We start from the raw sequence: 24,105 nt of genomic DNA, 5'->3' as shown, positions 1-24,105 counted from the left end.
GCGAAATGAAACATGTACGGAGCTGCGCTCCAATTTCGCATTATAGGGAGTATCGTAATCGCCCATGAATTTTATTGTTTTCATAAGCACTGACGTATACACATGGCATGTAGTTACTTTTAGCTATTTCACTGTGTTCGTTACAAGCAATGTGCAGCCTTTGTCGTCTAAGCTGTTATTTCGGCGCTGATTTTCATCGATATTCTTAAATTATTTCTGGCGTTGCATTTTGGTCTATCAAGTTTCCCTTAGTGCATGTCCATTTAGCGCATTTCTTGGCAGCCTTTCTCAGTCGGTATTTCTGGTGCGGGACATGTTAGCACGCTGAGATGGCAATTATTTTAAAATCGTGCATTTTCCAATTCAGGGTCATGTGCGCTTTATCGAGTTAACACTTTCGCAAATGAAAGAGGCACGGAATGCTTGGCGTAAAAGTCTGGTGGTCCATGGCTCATTTATGCCTCGTTGTCTTCGCCCATCCAAACGTGATCGGCAGTCCCATCCTCGTATCTGGTCGCTATACGCTTGTTTGTCAAAAGTGACTGCTCGCATATGCTACCGAAAAGTCGGTGAGAAGATTGCCCGTGCTCCGTCGCTTCCGTCCACTCTGCGGTGACCCATAACGGCGATGGCCAGACAAGTGGTTGACACGCACGAAGGGGACTTGGGCATTTTGCGCTTTGCGAGCGCCACGCAGCATTTGCTGATTTGTATTCTAGGTTTCCCTTTTTCTTTTTTTGTAGTCTGTATTTTTGCAATTTCGTGCCCGCGAGTAGAAACAAGGGTGAACGGGCACGCCCCATTTATTTCACGCCCGCCGAGAGATCTAACGCGCGCTGGCAAGTTCCCTACACAGCGCATGAAGGAAGAAGAACGTCCGCGGAAATGATAACGCGCGTCACTCACATTATACGAGAACGAAACGAATGCTGAGAACCGCTGCTGCAGCGCAGTACCTCTCCACTCGCGGCGGACGAACCGAAATGACCGGATGTCAAAGGGAGCCCGTCGGGGCGCAGGTTATTCGCCACGGACGAGCGGGCGTATAGACGCCGCGCGCATGTCACTTCCGCTTCTTCCCGACGTAAACGAGCGCGCGCAAAAAAGCGCGCGTACTCGTTGCGCGCGACAACGCGGAATGAGCCGCGCCACCAAACGACGCACGCACGCGGCTCCACGGGTATACACGTCGCCTGCGCCGCCCTGCTGGTCGAACGCGCTCACGCACGGGGTCTGATAGGGCCGCGTCATTATTATGTGTGCGTACTCTCGCTCCTCGCGTTCTCGAGGAAATGACTGCGACTGCCGCGTTCCCGGTGAATGCGCGGGCTACCGTTACACAGCCCGACAATATGCCCCGGCGGCGAGCAGCATCAGCCGTGTGCGTCAGCCGCCGCGTGCATACACATACGCGCGTGATGGTGTTCTGGTCCAGATCGCCTTTTCTGACACACCCCCCCCCCCCCACACACACACACACAGCTCATCTGCATCGCCGCCTGCGAAAATTGCAGCTGCACGTGCGTGCCCGAGAGATAACGATGACGGGAACTACGTGGACCTACGACGACGCGCTTAGACGCGTCGCTGTAGTATACGATGTAGTGCGACGCGCCCCCTTAAAGGACGGGCATCACGGCGGCCTGGATCATTTTGACGGAGTGTTCAATGCTGTGTCGGCGTTTATACTGCAATTACCCGAGGTCCGCACGGGGCAACAACACACCTGCCTCAAGAGTGTGCCAGTGTCTGTCCAATATGTGCGGAACAACGCCTTCGTCGACAGCTCAATTCGTCCAACCTGCATGTGCTTTGAAATCTATGCAGCGCTCACTGACCGGCGGAAATTACGATTATTCCGTCATGCCATATGTGGTAGGAGCGCGTGAAACATGCACCATACCGCGAGAACGGTGCTGTTGCTTCGGAATGCCAGGCTGTACAGGAATGAATACGAGGATTTAATCAGATTGAAACTCGAACGGAGTTTGTGAATCATCGTGTTGGCCCCTTTTTATTTTATTTTATTTTTTTATTCCGTGTAATCATATACTGCGTAAGCGTGCTGTGATTATGCTACAACTTAGTGAAGCAATCGTGTGGTCGGCCCCTCGGAACAACATTAGCCTCACGCCCGCTGTTGCACCGGCCAGAGGGCGCTACGACGTTGTCATTTATCAGCCCAGTGTAGCCGGCACCGGCCGATAGGGACGCAAAGAAAATGAGACACCATTTCAAACGACAACGACCCGCGCGTCATGGCTCGTCTGAGTGTTATAGGGGCACTAAACATAAACACTAAATTAGTTTAGACTGATAAGATATTCTGTGAAAACTGTTTTCGTTAATTTGGCATTAATGTGTTTATTATATTGCTAAAGAAAATTAAGGTCAGCGTTTCATTATTTTTCTGAATTTCACAACAGAACCACAGAGCCAGGGTGATGTCACGCATTTCAGAGTAGTGTTTGTGTTTGGGCCGCAGTGTTCATTGAATCTTTGTCTCCCCCGGCGCAGTGACTTAGCGGCGCGTTGTGGTGCCATGCACGAGGTCGCGGGTTCGATTTCCGGCCGCGGTAGCCGCATTCTAATGGAGACGAAATTAAGAAAAGAAAGCTCATGCATTGGGTGCACGGTGGGCGGGCGAAATTAATGCCGAGTCCACGAGCACGGCGCGCCTCATAATCAGATTGTGGCATGCAAAACCCCAGAATGTTTTCCTCTCTTTTTTTCTTCTTCTTTTTTTTAAATCTTTAGTGTCCGTTTAAGCGCAGAGGTTTGCCAATCTCAAGCTAACGAACGTTCGCGCCTCTGCTCAGGAACGAAAGCATATTTACTTATCTACGCAGAGCATGCGTACTTTGACGTTTTTCACATCTCGGACACACCTCCATCGTGATAAGCGATCGGAAGTGTTAGGCAAATGTTTGTCGCGTATACCTCCTCATTGTGCTCCCAGCGCTCGCTAGGCTATGTGTTCTGCGCAGCTGCGAACTGTGGAAAGCTTGAACGCAAAATAATAATAATAATAATAATTAAATAAAAATATAAAAAATGACAACCATTCCACCCTGTGAAGATGGAATGGCAGCGAAATCTGACAGTCAAAGCTCTCAAACGAAAAGCGAAGTGCTTTTGCTCCCATTCCATCTGCACAGGGTGGAAGCGCTGCCCGGGCTCGCGATTGTCGTCTTGCTTCAGCATTGCGGGAACGTGCTTCGTCGGTGGTGGTTTCGCGCCGGCGCCGTTTACGTTCTCGTTGCTCTTCCCTCCGACGCTCTTCGTACGCATGTTGTTCTTCGGGCGTACGAGCTATACGTGTCCGCCCCATCGATAACGCATCTGTTTTTAGTGCCGGTACCTCTCCTGCTTATATACTGCGTTAATCTAGACGTCACGCTATTGTTCACGGCGAGCGTTCTAATCTGCTCCGCATTTTGACATCTGCACCGCCACACTGCACCGGTATGGGTTTTTTTAGAAATCGTTAAAGGCCCCTCACCAGGCCCCTTAGCAAATTTAGATTATACGCTGGAAGTTGCTACGTGTCTTCTAGGGCGTGTTCTGCCGCAAAAAATGTTTCAAATCGGCTCATTAATATCCGAGATATAGAAAGTTCAATGCCGCGAACCCACGACTTCACAAGGCGCGAGCTCATTTGCATAGCGAGACACTCTCTCCGCTCGCCCCGTCTAGCCTCCGCAAGCGAACTTCCTTCCCTGCGTTCTCCCCCGGACCTCGAGGATCGCGTGACATATACAACCCAGGTAGCACACAAAGTCTTGAAAACGTCATATTAAGGGATTCAACGTCTGAAACGGATTTTGGACCAGAATCGACGCATCAAAGACGTTCCAAACAAGATAGCTTAAAAACGAGGGGGGAATACGTTTTGATAACGTTGGAATCCAGGCAGCTTAAAAACGAGGGGTGAATACGTTTTGAAAACGACTCAAGGCGCCACCGCCACGCCACGGCGCGTCAGCCTCTTTAGCGGCTTCTACAATATTCAACAACCCATCAACGTGATCCAACCTTGCGCAAGGTGGCGATACCGTCGTCAAATCATGTGACCAAGGTGGCCACGTGATTCGTGATGCCGGGCAGCCGGGCGAGCCGGGCATAGTCGCGTCGTCATGGCGTCGTCGCGTCACCGCACTCGCACTGCGTTGTAGTGTGTTTGCGGCTGTTCTGAATGTGCTGCCGCTGCCCTTTGCTATGTAAGTGTTGCAGTGTTTTGCTGTCAAGAAAACGATATTCTGTGATCAGTTTGGGTTGTGCGATATGTTTGTGTGGTTTTAATTTGGAAATCAGTAGTGTTTTCAATTGTTATGTGACCAAGGCGGCCACGTTATTCGTGAAGCCGGGCATAGTTGCGTTATCGCACTTGCATTGCGCTGTGGTATGATAGCGGCTGTTCTGAATGTGCTGCCGCTGCCCATTGTCATGTAAGTGTTGCAGGGTTTTGCCGTCAAGAAAACGACGTTCTGTGATTAGTTTGGGTTGTGCGATCTGTTTGTGTAGTTTAATTTGGAAATCAGTAGTGTTTTCAATTGGAGGGCGCGGAGTGGAGGGCACTGATCAGCTCTTCAAGTTCATTGTCATGTTATGCGAGGCGCCTTTGCACTGACGCTGTAATTAAGGCGATAAGGGCAGTATAAGGATGAAAGTTAGAGGGACGAAATCGTGCCTGTGTGTCCCTAGCGTCGGGATCGGCCGCTATGCGTGATCCTAACAAGAAAGCATTTTGCAGAATGCGAAGAAAGGCGGCAAAATTTCTGTCTGTGCGCACCTTGCCGATCTCCGCAATAGAGTCGTCATCGGGGTATTTTAGTCTCCCGTTTAGCAAGAGTGATGCAGACATGGGAACTGGTTCAAACAGGCTTTTTTTAATGATTCAGTACTAGTGCGGTATCCCAAAAGGTGAGGTCAAGTGCTCGCCCTATTTTCTTCCCTCGCGCTAGACTGCACCATACCGTGCTTTTATCGTTTGCGCTTCAGGTTCTCGATTGTGTTTTCGCCCCCTTTACCCACGTGATGAGTATTTTATGGCATTACCGGGTACCACATGTGTCCATATATTGTGTCCAATATATGAAACGGCCAAATTCGATTTTATTTGACGCCTCAAATGGTAGTAATGTATTGAGTCCCTTGTAGCTTTGTGCTTGTTATCAATTTTACTATTTGGCGAATGGATACAGCATGTACGCTGCATAACTCGCTTGTGGATACTGCATACGTGAGTCGAGTATACCCTTGGTATAGAATAACTTGTATGCTTTAGGTAGTACGATTGTTTGCAGTTTGGGACATGTGTCGGAATGTACGCTGTGCGCCCTTCGCGCTTTACTTAGTCGGTGGCCTGCCGAGTTCGTGCGGGTGCCATGTGTGCGCATGGAGTTCGCGAAGCGCTCTCGCAGTTCTTTTTAATATATATACACGTGTTCTGTGCGCGCGCTTCGCACAACAGGGCATGTCGCAGTTCTTTGTCCTTGTGACACATCTTCCTAGCGTACGTCTGTGCATTATTTGATACCGGTTTCACACGGGGCTCTTTTAGCCGCTATCCAGTCCGTTACAAATCAAATTTCTCGGTCATGATTGGCTCCTTTGCGCAAGTTACGAGGGTGAGCCAGTCGCATCGATAATTTCGATCCGGATCGGGCTTGATCGCGATCGAGAGTGGTCGTGTGACACTGGTTTTACACATGGCTCCCACATAGGGAACACTTTAAGTTCAATGCTACTGAGTGAAGAGCAAGTGCATATATATGCCAGTGGTGGTATGTGGGTAAGTCTTTCTGGTGAAGCGAATACTTGTGCATTCGAAACGTTTCAATTACCAGCGTACTGCATCAATGTGTCTGCTTCGACAAAATGGAGCACCAGTGCAGATATCTGAGCATACCTGTCCAGGGCAGCAAGTGTGTCTACATTGAAACCACTACCAGCATGTGCGGCAGTTCTGTTTCCAGCAGCGGGACTGCACAATAATCAGTATAGGTGCTCTCAAGCTGTTTATCTATGAAGCTTTGCCTGGACTGTGTGCCAAATATTTTTGGACGTGAAAGTGGGGGTGAATTGGTAAACATCAGTCGAACTGTGCCTGGACTTTGTGGCAAATGTTTTTGGATGTGAAAGTGTGAGTGAACTGGCGAAGAATTTGCTCTAGGCTACATGTGTTAAACGTTTTTCTCATTCAGAGTGCTTTTTTTACTTTAGGAGACTGGAGATGTGTGCAAAGTGTGACATGTGTGCTAATTAATGTATTTGCTGGTTTGCAAATTATTCGTTGCAACTTTGTTTTTGCCAGAGAGGTGCGACTTTGCCTCTTGTAAAGGGCTTTTTAGATAAAACACCTACTATTTATTATGACCATTGCTTCCTTTGTTACACAAATGCAGCTTCCAGTGCATTCCAGTTTATTTCCATGTTTATGCAAGTTTCTAATATGAGGCTTGCATATTCATTTCTCACGCTCTGGAGTGGCAAGATGCAGCATTACTGTCTCATCGTTCGCTGTACTACAGTAGTGTTCACTTGTTACACTGAATCCCCCGTTTAAGTATTCTGTACTAATTTCACTTTTTGCTTTTTTTGTATGGTTATTTTTTCTCGCCATTACCTTCTTTGATATACCCTAAAGGCAATATTTCCAATTTTGCATTGTTCCCATTTTTTGTATTTCTGTCACAGGATTGTTTTATGATGGTATGCGGTGGTATTTCTTTTTGTGCTCTTTTCAAGCTTCTAGCTGATTGGTAACATTTCTTGGAGGCAGTTACCATCCGATTCATACTCTTGCATTTTTCAGTCTACTTCTTCCATTCGCTCCGATGTCACTTCTGCATAACTCTAGTCCATCTAATAGCACGTGCACTTTACTGTGATAAAGTAGACACTTTAGTACACTCCAGGTTTTTCTGTTCATTTTTGTATGTGTACTTGGAATTTTGTTTATGTGCCAGTGAATGTTCACTTTCGAGTTCATTACGAATCCTTTCTGCGACTTTTGTCATTGTTGATGTACTTTTACTTCTATTTGCATTTCTCACACAGCTTGTTCGAACCTTGCATAAGCATCACATTTTAATAAAGTGTTTTTGCTTTGTCACAATGTTCTCATTTCATGCACTCTTGGCATGAAGGGCTTGGTCTGGCCACCTGCCTAGAGGTGGCCATTTGTTCTTTGCAGGATGTCATTCCCATTGTGGTTGTAAGCATCGTAGCTTACTAAAGGCGGTATTAAGGATTTATTATTCCTAACAGGCTCATTTTCGTGCGACTTGGTAGAGGATGCGCCGGCCATGCGGGGAACAATGTTTGGCACTGCGCCATGGCTCTTACAGTCAACACCGACGCTTCTACTCATCTGGGGCGCGATTGGAGATCGTTGTTCGAAACGCCCGATCAGTTTCACCTCACGCGATTGGCCTAGGCCGTGCCAACGGGTGCGGCTGACGACGTCTGCGCGGCATAGGCCAGTCGCGTGAGGCGAAACTAAACGCGTTTTTTGAATAACGATGTCTGATCGCGCCCGTCACCCACGAAAATTAGCTTCAGATGATCGTAAACCTTTCAAGACCGCTTCTAGACCAGCTTTTTGATAACGTCCTAAAAACGTTTAGAAATTGGTTACGAATAGTTTTGCCAAAGGGATTACTTGTGTCTTTCCCAATCCTATTTCTAGACCAGCTTTTCGTATACGTCTTGCAGACCTGTTCTAGATCGTCTCAAGAAAGTAATTAAGCCGGACATTAGCAGAGATATACGACGTTTTCCCGCCGAAGTTCTCTCATTCGTGTCTTCTTTAACCCGTTTTTATCGTCTTGGATAAACGCCACGAAAACGTTACGTATCTCTTTTGTGCTACCTGGGAACACGGGCCCCGCCTTCATTTTTTTCCCCTCGCTTGTTTTTTTAGGCGCTGCGTACTTTTGCTGACGACGTTGCGTGCGAGTTGTTGTGATCTCTCGTTTCGCGCAGCACACGGTTTTGCGCGTTTGCACAAGGACACATCACTAGCCGCATAATTTAGTGCTACACGAATACTGAGGCAGAACAAGCGGATCGCAGAGCATGATCACGCGCTGGATCACGCGCGGTACCTGCGCACGTGACTGCATGATCGTGGGAACAAGCAGAGGACGCAGAAGTACATCTCTCATGCTTCGGTGCGAAGTAAAACAAAAAACACGCAGACATTTCATTTGTGTGTTTTATTACTTCTCCAAAATTCAATTCGCCAATTCAAGGAACAGATCACACCCAAATAGATGTTTCCTTGAATAATTCTCGAAGTCGCGTGTCACCACGACCAACGTCACACTGCGGACCCGACTACGTAGACTACGTAGACGCAACAACGTCACCGTCCGCCTTGGAGCGCGGTCGCCGCGAGAGAAAGGGAAAACGGCGTTCGGATTGAAATTTCACACCTTTCCGCGGCGCGTAGCGATGTAATTCTTTGCAAACATGATCGTTAGCGCGCATTGTAGGCTCTGCGCTTGTCAGCTCAAAATGGCCAGACCTGGTGAGGGGCCATTTAAGTCCGTTTCTGTTGAGGGACGCCGAAAAAACTACGGGAGGTTAGTCATATGCAGCTTTCGCTGTAAATTGTGCCTATAGACTCCATTCCCTCAAGTTTTCTAGCATTGTCGAATATATTGCTGATTATTTCGCAAGACTGCAGTATACACGCCGCGGCAGCATGTAGTGGATAAATATGGCGTTGCGCTGATAAGCTTGAGGTAGCGCGGGCTCGCTTGCGGCGTCCGCTTTTTGATGGGGGCGAAATGCGCTCGGGCATTTAGAGGCGCACGTACGTTAAAGAAAAAACTCAGGTGGTCCAGATTAATCCGCGGAGTTTCCCCTGCGGCGTGCCTCATAATCAGGTCTCGGTTTGGCACGTGAAAGGCCGAGAATTTAATTTTAATCTACAGTTTTTTTTTAAACTCTAGCTTCATTGTGCACAACGAAAAAAAAAATGCTAGCTAAAGGCGTGTCTGAATGTATGCATCTTAGAACGAAAGCGGAAACACGAAAACGAGGACAGATTGGATACCCCTTCACATAGCTCAAACAAAATCATTACGGCACAGCTGCTGGTTTTATACAAGGATTTGGTAAAATACTTAATAAGAAAAGACAGGGAATAAGAACAGAAAGTTACACTTTGTACGTGGCAACCAGCAAGCGTCACGCGCGCGATAACGCCTACAATACACGCATTTGGGAGCATTCACTGTGTGACTAACCGTTTAGACATGAAATTTCGTGACCTGTTAGAATAAGAGAAGGTCGTTTTAGGCACTGGTCAGCATCACTGCAGAATATATATAAAGAAAGCGTCCATTACTCCTCGAGTTGTCTAATTTGTTTCATTCTTTTTTTTTCTCTAGAAAGTTACAACGGTAGGGCTGCCGAAAGGTTGCAATATATACTCCTAAGTTTTTCGCAGAAAGTGTGCGTATTCCTTCTGACATAGTTAATGCATCTTACCGTCTTACCAGTGTAATAGTTCTTCGCAGGGCCCTGTGAATATACACGCATTGCCCATTTTAGTGCTTTTTTACCAAGATCACTGTGCATCGCCGACAGCCCTACAGTGCCTATACAGTTCGCACCCGTCTGCTATAGTTTTGAGCTGCGACCGCAGCCAAGACGCTCATAACTGGGTTTGCTCTGGCCGTCCGTTTTTTCCCCCCCATTACACCATCATCGTTGCCAGGCCACCTCATACCTTGTGCTTCACCCTTGCTACAGGGTTACGAAAAACTAAGCTTTAGTCAGCGAATTGGCTGACGATCACCACTGTGGAGTTACCTCATACCTCTGCGGCAATGTGCAATATAGCTGGACGCCCTAATCGCTAAGCCAAGCTGTGGTGAAACATACGCTCCCGCAGACTCCGAGAGTGGTGGTGTCTCTGCATGTAGTTCGGAGGCCTCAGCGGGGAGTACATAGTAGCGGACACAGGCGACGTGGGCTGCGAAGGGAACGTGGCGTTCAAACTCAGTATCCCTGCAACAACGTGCGCTTGGTGTATAGCTGTACGTAGGAAACACCATGCAGCTGTGGCACTTGAAAACTTATCTGGGATTTTGCGCGCCACATACAAACTTTAGAAGTACGTGGCGGCGTTTGTGCATGGAATTTCGGAGGCCACAGCAGGTAATACCGTAACGGGCAAGGAAGACGTGTGCAGCGTAACGAACAAGTTGCCCTGCAGAAGATGGTATAGTGTCAGCTGTGAGAGCCTGCTGTTGTCGCAGTAATGAAGTCCAGATCCGAAGCATTCATTGAAATTGGCTGACTGCTCTCTCTCTCTCTCTCTCCTTTTTAGGTTTTTTTTTTGCTTGCTTGCTTGCTTGCATGCGTGAAGAGGGGAAATGTGCAGTTGGGCAGCGGCCAAGCGGGTATGGCAAAGAACGCGTATATACAGCCAGTGAAGAAGGAGTGCCGAAGACGGTCAAGAAACAGCGGTGGAAGTACCACCCCACAGCACAAGTGGTGGCCTGAGTAGCCATCGCGTGTACGGGTGCACCATGTAGATAGTAATTGACGGCGCCTCGTCCCAACTGCTCGCGCGACAAGCGCTCGACTGCATCTATTGCGTCTGCAAGCGACAGGCAGCCCGGACAGCCCGCGATTACGTTCGCTTTCGAGCCACTCATCACCCGTCATCGCAGCTATTACACTGCAGCGCTACTGTGACGCAGTAGGAGCAGCCAGGTTTGCCGGCAACGCTCGCGTCTCAATTCGACGGTCGCGTCCCTTCGCTTCTCGCATCGAGCAGCCGCACCGAGCGTGCGTTGTATAGAGAAGGGCGTGCACCAACTTTCGGAAGCGAACGTTGGCGTGCCTGTCGCCCCCACCCTTTAGCGTCCCTTTTTGAGCCTTGGCTTTCTCAGCTACACGCGTGCGTGTTGCGTGTCTCGCACTGACGGTCTCGGACACAGACTCTGTGGTGCTAAGCAAATCTGGAGCGCGGAGTCTGCAGCTCCTTCGTCGCGCGCTTCCATTTTGTTTTAACCCATTAGCAAAGAGAGAGAGAGAGTAGGGAAGACGGAAATGCAGGGAGGTTAACCACACTGAGTCCAGTTTACAACCCTACACGTGGGGAGGGGAATGGGGAGTGAAAGAGAGAGAGAGAGAACTTAGGTGTAGGATGTCTATAGTCGGGCACTCAAGTCTGTTGCCCTCAGGTAGCGAAAAAGCGCTCGAATTGCTTTCTGGGCGAATGAACTGTGAGGCCAGGCTCCCAAGATCTTCGCTTCCGTAAATGGCCTGTCATCCAGTCTATTTAAGGCACACTGGAGAGTCTCACGTTGATTATCGAAGCGAGAACAGTGGCACAGAAGGTGACTGATGGTCTCTTCACACTTGCACTTAGCGAACATTGGTGAATCCGCCATTCCAATACGATAGCTGTAGGAGTTGGTGAATGCTACTCCTACCCACAGCCGACAAAGCAGTGTTGCGTCACGTCGTGCAAGGTTCGCTGGTAATGTAAGTTTCAGTGATGGGTCGAGGCTGTGTAAACGACACTTAGAGTTCTGTGGTGTATGCCAGCAACCTAACGTGATTGTACGAGCGAGACTGCGAAGCTCTCTTGCAGCGTCGACTCTGGATAAAGGTATAAGGAGTGTCGGTGAGCCAGCCTGGGCACGTCGGGCAGCGTCATCGGCGAGGTGATTGCCAACGATGCCACAATGTCCCGGTAGCCACTGAAATATGATATCATCTCCTCTTTCAGATGCGCAATAGCAGGTTTCGTTGATTTGTGACACCAGCTGTTCATAATTGCCACGTCGTAAACTTCGCAAGCTCTGGAGGGCTGCTTTCGGGTCACAAAATATTGCCCATTTGTTGGGGGGTTCTTTTTCAATGTATTCGACAGCAGTGTGAAGAGCGGCCAGTTCAGAACCTGTAGATGTCGTTACTTGTGAAGTCTTAAACTTGATGACAACCGATTGAGATGGTAGAACAACGGCGCCCGTAGAATTTTCCGAGATTGATTGATTGATTGAAAGCTTTTATTCAAAACAGGAAGAGAGGTAGAGTCCTTATGGGGCTCCGCAATGGGTGGAGTCTCTATTCCGGGACCCCATTGGTACAAGCCGCCAGCTTAGCCCTCTGGACCAAGGCCTTTTGGGCCTGAAGGTCCGAGCAACCGAGCAGCGTCGCCTCCCACTCCTCTCGGGTTGGGTTAGGGTTGAGGGGAAAAGCTGAGTTTAGCTGACAAGCCCAAACCATGTGGTAGGTGTCAGCCACCTCCCCACAGTATTGGCACTTGCCAGTGAAGGAACAATCGAAATGTTTCAAGATTGCCGGGCACAATAAAGTGTTAGTGAAAAGCCGAATCAAGATCCGTTCATTAGCCTTACCAAGCCCTTTTGCAGGAGTTGGGTATTGGCGATGCCTATCTTTGTAAAAGGTCGTGATATCTTGGAATGTTACAAGATAAATGCCTTCGGATTCCAGGTACTCATGGTCTAACTGGGACGCCCGGTATATGAGTGCTCGGGCCGCCGTGTTCGCGGCTTCATTCCCTGCTAGGCCCTGGTGGCTCGGAGTCCAGACCAGACAATTGGGAGTAAGATCAATTCCCCCGTTGCTGTAGTTCGCCAATATTCGTTCGGCTAGTGGGGTGATCCAACCAGCTTCATAATTTCGACAAGCCCCGCGCGAGTCGGTTATGATATATTGAGACCGGGGGTCAGAGGCAGCCAGGGCAATAGCTACCTCTTCTGCATGTGTTGAGCCCGAGGCTTTGAAAGTGAGCCCATCTACTTGCTTTTCCTCGTGAATGACCGCTGCCGTATACCACCCCCCGCGGCGTGGACCGGCCACATCCACGTTGAAGACTCCGCGTTTGTTGCCGTAGTGGTGTTGCAAGGCGTACGCCCTCGCCTGGCGACGACCACTGTGGTCTTCCCTATCCATTTTTGTGGGGAGGGGTCGAACTCTGATGGCGCGTCTCCAGAGTTCGGGCACTCGGATCCGTTCCTGAATGTGAAAGGTGTGATTCAAGTGGAGCCGGTCCAACAAATGCCGTCCTGAGTTTGTCTGAGCTAGACGTGTGTACTGGCTGGTAAGGTGGGCTTCCTTGAGCTCCTGAAAGGTGTTCACCACTCCCAAAGCGAGAAGCCTCGCGTTCGAAGTTGTGACAGGGAGGTCAAGGGCCCTCTTCATCACTTTGCGGAGGATGACTTCGAGTTTGGCTTCATCATGTTTCCGCAGATAGAGATACGGGACCGAATATAGAATTCGGCTTGTTACGAAAGCATGAGCTAGCCGCACAGCGTCCCTGCTTCGTAATCCCCCTCTCTTGTTGGACACACGCCGGACCATTCGGCCCACTTGGTCCCCAACCTTGCGGAGCTTTTCTAGTGTTGTGTCGACTCTTCTTTGATTGTGGATAAAGAGTCCGAGAATTCGGAGTTCCTTGGCCTCGTGTATGGGACCACTAGCCAAAAAGAGATGTATTTGTGTAGTGTCCTTAGGTGTTGGTCTAAGGTGCACAAATTCTGATTTGTTTGGTGCACACTGAAGTCCACATCGCTCTGCGTAGCGATCCACTACGTGGGCGGCTGCTTGCAGGTTTTCCTCTATATGCCCTATGTTTCCCTCTGTGGCCCAGATGGTGATATCGTCGGCGTACAGCGCATACCGCACGCCTTCAATACCGTTTAGCTGGGCCGGAAGATGCACCATCGCAAGGTTAAATAGCGAGACGCACCATCCGTGTAAACATGAATTCGGTTAGCATATGAACAATGCAGAAGTTCCAATGTGATCTGCTTGAGAGCCGCCGTGGTCAGGCTAGCTTTCTTCACTATTCCTGGAACAGCAAGGTACACAGGAGGCTTCTTGAAGCACCACATAGGGGATGGCGTTCTTGTTGCGGGTGAGTGCCTCAAAAACAAAGAGTGCCGGTTAGCCGCAATTGATCTGGAGAACGCTGCCTTGGGTCTTTTCTCAGGCAAGCGAGCGAGATGGTGGTCAGGGACTCTGGATATATGGCGAACATGCACCCGAAGTGCGTCGATATCTATATAGGTCCTTATTGGGTGGTCTCTCGCGGTGGCAATTGTTGCCACGGTTGAAGCATTTCGAAGTAGCCCCAGACATGTTCGAAGGGCTTGGCCATGAATGCTCTGTAGGACATGGATGTTAGTTTTGTTAGCATTGGACAGCACTGGTGTGCTGTATCGCAAATATCCTAGGAAGAGCGTCCTGTATAGTTGAAGCATAGATGCCACGGATGTGCCCCACGTTTTACGGGCAAGAAACCTTAATATATGGGAGATAGAAGTAAGCCTCTTCTTCAGGTATGTGATGTGGGGGCTCCATGAAAGGTCTCTGTCTATAATAACGCCTAGGAATCGGTGAGTTTTTGCGTAGGAAATTGGTTGGTGGTCAATAGAAATGGGGTACCAGGTCATGGGCTTGTGGGTAAAGGCGACTAAGGCGCACTTCTCAGTCGAAATGCTGAGGCCTTGCGCACGCAAGTACGATGATGTTAGGGTCACTGCTTTTTGGAGCCGTGCGCGCACCTGGAGACGTGTAACTGCCGAGGCCCATATGCATATATCGTCAGCATATGTGGAAAGGTTTACTGTGTGTGGTAGAACGTCGGCAAGGCCAAGGATTGCAAGGTTGAACAAAGTGGGGCTAAGAACCCCACCCTGAGGGACGCCACGGTAAGTGTAATGGTCAGCAGTTCGGCCATCTGCACTGTGCACAAAGAAGGATCTTTTGAATAGATAGCTCCGAATCCACCGAAACATGCGTCCACCAATTCCATTATTTTCCAGGGCATCAAGGATGGCTTCATGTCTTACATTATCATAGGCGCTTTTCACGTCGAGGAATAGTGCAACCGATATACGCTTGTGCTGTTTTTCTTGTTGCACAGACGTCACTAGGTAGATGACGTTGTCAATAGAGGAACGGCCTCTTCTAAAACCAGCCATGGCATCGGGGTATAAGTTGTGGCGCTCAAGATACCATTCTAGGCAGGTGAGAATGATTCTTTCCATGACCTTCCCAACACAGCTGGACAGCGCAATGGGTCGGTAGGACGCTAGGTCAAGTGGCGACTTTCCAGGCTTCAGGAGTGGTATCAAGCGGCTGGACTTCCACCGCTTAGGAACGACGCCATCATTCCATGACTGGTTATAACATTCCAGAAGTCTGCTTTGGCCATCTTCACCAAGGTGGCATAAAGCAGCGTAGGTGATGCCGTCTGGTCCTGGCGACGATGAGTGCCTGCATGAGGCCAGAGCAGCGTCCAATTCCTCAAGTGAGAAGGGCACATTCAATTCTGGGAAGCGTGTCGCAGGAACCTCACCCAGAATTTCGCTATTGACCCGTTAGCAAATGGAGATGTATAGGCAGTGCTCTCATGGCATGAGGGATATGACCACTGTCTGTCACTTTGCTTGCCAGCTTGCGCGTATTCTGAATTCGAACCAATGGTTATGAGCAAACATGTAACAAAGGGGAAAAGATTAAATAGAACAAAAGCATGCACAGGTTTTTAACATTTTTTGCGAAAAAAAAGAAAATGCGAGAACGCGCTGGTGTACCGCGCGTTACGTGCGTAGTGGGTGTTAAAGAACGTCAGGTGCATGGTCAAAATTAATCCGCCGTATAGTGGAGCACACTACGGCGTTTCGAATAATCATATCACGGCTTTTGCACGCAAAACCTCAGAATTTAATAATTAGTAGTCCGAATTGTTTTAATAAAGCGAATTTTTTTCTATTTCGTGCATCTGAATGACAAAATCCCGGAGAAAATTTTAAAACATTTTCCGCTCAAATTTTTGGCATTTAATCAAAATTTTCCGCTTAACTGTAAGAAACTCGATTTTGATGTGATTTATTTATTTCAAGTGGTTGCCAACAAACAGCCTTGCGGCCTTGGCGACAGCTCACTACGTCATATACATCAAACATTTTGCACAATGGGAGGAGAATAATGCAAAAAAAAATTTAACAGCATTTGTCAAGTGAGTAATTGTACAGAAGACAAGTAAAAAAGCGATGATAGAGCTGACCATGAATAACACGACTACATATTCACACAAGAATAAATGCAAATTTTCATGTGAAACCAGAGACAAATATTCTTGTTCAAGAATCGTCTGTCCTGTAGTCGTGACATTGGGCACGGTAAATGAATGTCAGGATAAAACGTACGCAGACACTTAGTTGTTTTATGAGATGGTGTGCGAAATTGCAAGGTCGTGAGTATAATGAGGCACATTCGAGGTCTCCTCGCCCAACTTCGCGTAGAAATATTGTGCAACGTTCAAGCCGTCTTTCACATGGAGTCACACGAACCAAGTCTGCGAACCTCAGTTCCTTGAAACCGGCGTCGGTCAGTGCGTCTGTCGTAGACATGTCGATGTGCTGTAAGCCGCACGTGGCTCCCTACGGACTTCTCAATCCACAATCATAATTTGCTCACATATGACCACAGCTCACTTGAAGGCCATTTTTGTGCCACCCAAACCGAGTTATATGCAGTATAGGCGTGCTGGCTCCAAAAGCAGAAGCCTAACCTCAGCTTGCATGGTGCGACGCATGGACACGGTGACCTGTGTTTGTCTGCGGCATGAAGCCGACAAATTATGTAATTACCATCGCTGACGCTCACGTTTCTGAATATAGTTTTGTTCTTTGTCTATCTCCGTGTCAGATATTTCCTGTAAACGTTTAAGATTCCTGCAGGGATCATTGGATCAGAAAGGGTTGATTACTAACAGCGTATTTCAAGACAAGCGATTCTCAACGATGCTGATATTTTTAGTCGTGACCTGAGTGTTACATAGCAATGTATGTTACCTAGCTCTATAGTTCAATGAAAACACTTACAATTGGACCATTAACCTGCGCGATTCAGTGAGGTCCTCGGGCTGATGACGGTGTACGCAAGCTTAGCCAGTGGACAGGATACCCGACACTTTCGTGAGCCGTCGAGCAGGACGTTACGTCGTCAAAAAGTAGAAGTAGGAGTGTCCAGACAGGGTACAATATTTAGTTGCGGTTATCTTAAACGCGCCATCGCGTCAACTTTCAAGTTTCTAAATGATCCAAATGCTTTAATAATATGTTTCAAATCTGCCATATAAACATATGAGGCAGCAATTAAAAATTTCTCATTTTCGTTCATTGATCATTGGGCATTGTTTTGTTGTTCAAGTTGTTTTTACCTCTCCATATAATTCATTTGGAAAAAAGGAAATAGTATACTAGGCTAGTTTTTAATGATCTGGTAAATTTCAAGAACAAAGAGTCGTCGCGGCAGTAATAGGCTCGAACTATAGGGAAATCGCTTGCGCGTCGGCACGCGATTGTACGGTAACCGAGGGAGATGAAATGGCTGTTGCTCTAGCAGCTGTGGAGGGCTACCGCACAAATAGATACCTTATAATTCTAACAGACTCCAAGGAAGCATGCCGAAACTACATTAACCGCAGAATTGCTCTAAAAGCGCTCCAAATCTTCCTCCGCGCTGGCCAACAGAATAAACGCATTAGACACACCATCTTTTGGGTACCGGGGCACACTGCGATTGAGGGCAACCAAAGGGTAGATAGGATCGCTCGCGAGCATACAAACCGAGCGGACCTAAACACAGATCCTGAGGACTTCATGACAGTGATCCCAATTGAACGTACTCTGACATACTAAATTACCATAGAGGGACGAGGATCAGATATCCCCCGCCTCACAATACACTCACTCAAGAACAGGCAGTTTATTGGAGAAAGCTGAAGACAGGAACTTTCCCAAATTTACATAAGCTATACAAAATGTTCCCAGGTCAATACAGGGACACATGCCCGTGGTGTGGCGCAATACCCACACTTTATCACATCACATGGGAGTGCAATACGAATAAGGCATTCCACAAAATAAAAAATCCGAGTGCGGAGCAGTGGGAGAGCGTGCTCTCCAGCGGCGACCCTAGCCTCCAACGGAGGCTGGTGGATCATGCCCGACGAGCAGCCACGCTCAGTGGTGCCCTGGAATAGGGGCGCCAACCATGCAGGCCGGAGATCGGCATCAACCAATAGAAGATGAAGACATCCGGCCCGACCGCTGAATTACTCTTTCTAGGGCAATAAAGTTTACTTCCTCCTCCTCCTCAAGAAGAAAACAGAAAGAGGTTGATGTCATTTTTTAGTAATTTGACTGAAAATAGCATTTCTCGACTTATTCAGCGCATCTGTATGTGTAGCTCGGGTGTCTATAAACAAACAGTTAGATAAATTATGGTAGAGCTTCATTACGAACCATAACCTTCAGTGTAGAAGAAACGAGACACATGGTGGCTCATATTGAGAATTGCGATTACGTACTGATTCTATTAGCTACACTTCTATTCAAAAGAGAACTCCGCACATGAGCTACGCGCCACGTACAGTCGGCCGCAAATGTTACAAGACACGAGTTCCACGACAAATGTGAATTCCTTATTAGTTTAGGCATGGTGCTCCTAGTTTCTGCTTTCCCTGTGATTACACTTAGCAGGACTTCGATGATCCCACGTATGGTTTTGATCACGCTTATGTCACTGACGGATTACGCTATTAATCGACCTATCGCAGCATTTCAATCGTTTACATGCTCTGCTATTGTGACTTCGTTCGCGCAGTAACACGTCAGAGAACGCCAAACTGTTTTGCGGCTCTTTTGAACTGTTAAAACTTCACTACTTTTTTTTTCTTTTTACCACAGGCAACACCTAAGCATGCGAAGGATCAGGGGGGAAAAAACAAAGAATTAATGATCTCCATTCAACGATTATAAATTGAGCCTAATTACCATGCCAGCGACCCAGTTTCTCATCATAGCCGCTGGATGGCGCCAGCTTTCAGAGGCTTGAGCTTTGTTAATTTTTTTTTTCCCGTCAACTCTCCACGATACCAAGCGCCCCCATAAGCCACTCGCTTCTCCCCATCTCACTCGTACTTTTCAACCCCCTTTTCTCTCTGCCCTGCTCTATCTCTCTCTCTCTCTCCAACGGTCGTCTAGGGGTGCTTCAATTAATGCGGCTTGTCGCACACCGCCCCAACACGCGGCGCCGCTAGCCGCGCTAGCGCGGTGCTCGCTCATTATTCTCGGTTTCCCGAGCGGCAACGAAGGCGTTTACACAAAAGATCCCTAATCTGAATGGGGAGCGCGATCACTGGCCCCTCTCCTCTGCTCCCCGTCCTCCCTTCCGCGCGACGAGAAAGGAGGCAGTGCGCTGCTTCACGCCGAGGTCGTCTATATAGGGAAGCCTCGTAGCCGCTTTTGAGCGTGATCGCGACTGTCACGGCTGATGCATAAACGCCGCACGGCGCACAAAGGATCCGCGATGCAGTGGAGGTGACGTACGGAATGGATAGATACGTGTTGCAGAGGTAGCGGTGTGAAGAAAGAGAGATTGAGAGAGAGAGGAAGGATGTCCGAGCTCTTAGGAATTTGCGAGGCTTCCACGAAGCGTTTAACTGTGGAGTGAACGGGGTCAAGATTAGGGAACATTAACAACCGGGACGACGAGAGCTAATCGTTAGGTTATCAGCTGAAATGCATCAATTATTCATAGCTCTCTCGTACTTTGAGACCAATAGAGATGAAGCATAATTCTTGTTGTCTGCTCAGTGCCGGCCAAGGGAAAGAAGAAAAGGGTCACCGCAAAGAACCTTAAGGTTCTGTGCAAGAACCTAGTTTACAATACAATACAATACAATACAATACAATACAATATGCCTTTATTTCCATAAACGTACAATTTATGGGGGACATAAGGAAAAAGTTGCTCGCAGCAACAGTTAACACGCATATCCTGTTAAAATGTTGCTATGGATAGCCCTTCGTTTCGTATAACCTACACCGGTGTTTGCACGTGGCAAAGTAAGGTGCTTTTGAGGAAAGTGTAATCACAGAACTGTGCGCTGCTGTGTTAACAAACTGATTTTCTTATGTTCAATGTATCGCTACATCCTATGTCTCTCCCTCGCAGGTTAGTGCACGTAATCTGAAAATCAGTGTCCTGTGTGCCTCCTGCTGTCATTTACAAGTTTACAAGGCAAGAGACAAGCCAAGAACAGCATGGATGAAATTAGCTGTGCTTTTTTTAAATGGAGATGCAGAAATAATAAACAAAAGTGCAACAAAAGTGGTCGAAAAGACAGCTTTTTCACGGGTGGGACCAAAATCCACATCTGCTGCGTTACGCGTGCGATGCTGTAACGTGTAGCTGCCATGGCGGCCCTCCTCTAGTCAACTCTTTTTGGGCATTTGTGTTTGTGTAGAAGATCTAGCCTTGGGAGTGTTAGTCAGAGCCACTCACGGTCATGGCCGCAGATGTTGAGCATCCTTTCAGCTTCAGGCGTCACGTAATACGTGAGCTTACAAGCAGGCAACTGGTCAATAAACCCTAATATATATGCTAATTCATGGCATCAAGGTTGCCAAAGTCGAGAGCCTCACTATGCCATGAATGAGCAGATTATAAAGGAAACCGAAGTGCTTGAGGGCACCCTGCGCTGTTGTTGTTGTTGTCGTTGTTTAGCTTTAAACCATGCTATACACTTGAAAATTGAAAAAGAAAGAAAGCAAGGAGCAAGTTTGCAACTGCCACCGGAAGGGACACAACGCCTGCCCAGAGTTCAGGAAGAATATTAGTTCTATTAAGCACGCAAGTTACCTGCATGCAGTGTTTGTCGCATCCTCTTCCTCGACTAGAGCTACATTCATTTCTGTTATCAAACCTATACTGCAAGCCCACGGATGCTCACATTTATCGGTTACTGAACAGAAGGCGTGGAAAGAAAACATCCTTCTTTTAACACGCTTACAGCTGATGTCATGACATGCGTTTCCATCTGGTATACTTACAGGTATGGTGGTAGTTATCTTTCCTCCGTTTCTTCCGCTTCACCGCCTATTTTATTTGCTTTTAAAATTTTGTTTAGTGCCCCTCAAAGGAAAGTACGGCTATAACGTCATCAAAAACAGTGCTAGTTGACCCTACGACAATGACCATCAAGCACGATAACACAAGCCCACGATTGCAGAGATCTCTTCATGCACGCTCAATGTGTATGTGATGATAATGTGACGCACATGCGATGTCTGGTGCGCCAGCGCTGTTGCTTTTTGTTTCGTTTTCCTTCGAGTCAAACGGCTTCAACGTTCTTTTTTTCTCCCAATGGCTTAACTGCACTTATGTTTTGGCGCGGTAACTGTGCCATGACTCGTTTTGCGGACGTGATGATTTGTGAACTTGTAGCATGACCTCTTAACTGCTTTTTGTATGTCGCTCTCGCTTTATTCTTCGATGAGCGTTTTCGTTTTTTTTATTATTCGTTGGAGCATATGAGTAGTGGGCGCTAGCAAGAGCTGCCAGCGTTACCTTGCAAACATCCAGTAAATAAAAGGTGGCACGATGATGACACGACGACGACGGAGACGATGAAAACAACTTTCAAGATGGCGCGATGGCTAACGTGTCTTAACCCGCGATCGAATCATACCTGGAGGGCAAACATACCTTTTTTTCTGGCGACTACTGCGACAGACGCCATGGATGTTGGCTCAAGTACACTCAGCCGCTACCTTTGTGAAATTCATGCACATCAAAACATGCGGGAACGAGTGCAGTTGGGTGACGACGGGACTACAGTGTACTTACGATTGCGCAAAAGTCGTCTAATTCGATTCGGATATATCGGAAGTAACAGAGACATAATTAAGAAAACTTGTTCGTGAGAACTATTTGCCATTGAGCGGTCGCCATCGCTAATGAATAACAAGGCGCAAGTGAATGGTGGTCGCATCGCGACCACCATTCACTTGCGCCTTGTTATTCATTAGCGATGGCGACCGCTCAATGGCAAATAGTAAAGTGTGAACTGTTTAGTGATTATAGATACAGGACCCTTATTCACAATACTTTTTTACGTAAGCGCCGTCCGAGATTGGCGATCGCCAAGGCGATTGCCTCCTTATCACACCGATCGCTAGCACGAGTGGTGGTTGCCCGAATGCCAGCCGATTGGGAAACATTTCTAGATTAGATAAGTTCGTTTGATTGTTTTTAATACAGACAGAGATTCGTACAGTGTTAGTAGAACAGCTTGTTAATTAACTGGTAGTTATCTCTTACTGAAATATCCAGCCAAATTTATTACATTTTGCTTCGAGAGAAGTTTTCGCATTCCTTTCTGCGCTGCCGTTGCGAAGTAGTTATCGCGGCCCATTTAATTGTGGTACATGCACGTGGTTTAATGTAAGCTTAACGTTGCTATGATGTTGCGCGTAGATCCCTATAATCATACGGACGCACGTACTCATGAAACCTTGTTTATAAATGAAGTCAAACACGAGCCTTGTAGACAATAGTACTTGAATGTGTAACACAACAGGGCTGCTGGAAGTCGCGTTCACTCGATAGGACAACCAGTGGCGGCGACTGGCGGGCCCTCTGCGAACTAGCAACACTGCGACAATGGTGATCCTTCCCCCCTCCCCTCTCCCCGGTCCCTGCTATGCACTCCTGCAACCCTCCTGCGTTGCGACAAGGCCGCGCTAAACACGGCGTGAAGAGTTCACGACTGGCCGCGCGCTTTCTCTCGGCGTAGCGCCTCTCTCCGCAGCCTGAACAAGCCCGCCAGCCACGGCCAGGCAGCGGCGGCCGTCCATCCGAGCGTGCACTGGGCGCGTGCTTCTGGGATTGTCCCGTGACCAGTGAGCCGTGTCAATTCGAGGGGGTTTTAATGAACTGCTTCGGCTGCTGCTGCTCTTCGAAGCGCGTATTTAGGACCTCGAAACGAGCGACGCGCACGTTCGCGCGCCCGCTGCTGCGATTCCGGCTCTCGGTGCGCGCACTGAGTCCGGTGCTCACGAGTGAAGGGAGAAGGGAGTCGGCGGTCCGTGAAACGGCGGCCTGCGTCGGTCGCGGCCGTGACTTTCTACGCGTGCTCAGCGCCGCAAGAAGACGAAGCGAAACCTCCCCCTCGCGGCCATTTTGTTGTGCGGCAGCCGCTAATGAGATTGATTAAGAGCCGCGCGCTGTCCTCGGCAGCCGCCAAGGAAGGTGGCGGTGACGGGCATCGTTGCGGGCGGCACGCGCGACGGGATGTCAGAAAGGTGACGGATGAGGTGGCACGCAAAGGAAGGAAGGAGAGCGGGAAGGGATGCTGCGGCGGATGCTGCTCACTGTGCATTTGCGCGCTGCGAGCGTGAGTCACGCCTCGCGAGCCTCGCCATTCCCTAATTGCTCTTTGTTCTTCGCTGCGCGCGTAGTGAACTGATGTGTGTGGCGACTCTCGCCGTGCAGTCCTGCATTTATGACGCGCAGTTTATTTCACTCGGAGTAGTGCACAGTGATGCGCTTACTGAATACACGTCTTTAGTAGCAAGAAAGAGCAAGTTCCAGTGCAGAACAAGCGCGCTGCCACTGTACCACTATATACTTTAGCTCACAGATAGTAACAACTCTATAAATCGTCGAGGCAATGGAGTGTGCGAACTTTCTGTCGGCCACATACTCAAAGTACCTTGACAACGATTTACAGCAGATCAATTCAAGTAGCGTTATCGTTCATTTTTGAAAAACAATCGTCGATCATTTAAATGGACAGCGCATCTTATTTCCTGTGTCAATTGCATTAGGCTTCCCAACACTGCTCCCATATACTTTGGCCCATGGGCTTCTGCAGACAAAAGGCCCGGGTTTTAGGTGCAAGTTATTTCTCAAAGAGAAGCAATGTACAGCACTGCTACTGTACATTAATTGCTCAGTGTGCAGAGAAACCACGCCTCGAGCCCAAATCTATGCTTTCTGATGCTGAGCAGAGGTGGTCAATATTATTCCGGATCCGAAGACATCATCCCCTACGCCCGCTCACATACAAAACAGCACTTCGGCGCCTCTTATAGCACATGTGTTGCATTGGGTCGTTAAACCCAAACAATCAAATAATGTATCTTCATAAATCTGGTGTATTACGAAATGTTCGTGCCAAGCAAGCACACTATTCACGGGTGTTAGTGACGACTGCTGCGAAAACGTTTCCTATGAGAGTAACAG

The 24,105-nt window shown here is 48.2% G+C and overlaps 1 protein-coding gene across 1 annotated transcript in view; it reads left to right on the top strand.

Moving 5' to 3' along the window:
* Positions 1 to 4,010: 4,010 nt before the first annotated feature.
* LOC139052218 (homeobox protein B-H2-like) overlaps positions 4,011 to 24,105 on the top strand; it is a 66,187-nt gene continuing 46,092 nt past the window's right edge. Inside the window, exon 1 of the mRNA XM_070529315.1 lies at positions 4,011 to 4,220. Coding sequence (XP_070385416.1) covers positions 4,196 to 4,220 — 25 coding nt within the window. The 5' untranslated portion in view covers positions 4,011 to 4,195. The remainder of the gene's footprint in view (positions 4,221 to 24,105) is intronic.

This window comes from Dermacentor albipictus, unplaced genomic scaffold, assembly GCF_038994185.2.
Source record: "Dermacentor albipictus isolate Rhodes 1998 colony unplaced genomic scaffold, USDA_Dalb.pri_finalv2 scaffold_20, whole genome shotgun sequence".
NCBI lineage: Eukaryota > Metazoa > Arthropoda > Arachnida > Ixodida > Ixodidae > Dermacentor > Dermacentor albipictus.
This window is presented reverse-complemented; position numbering and strand designations above follow the sequence as displayed.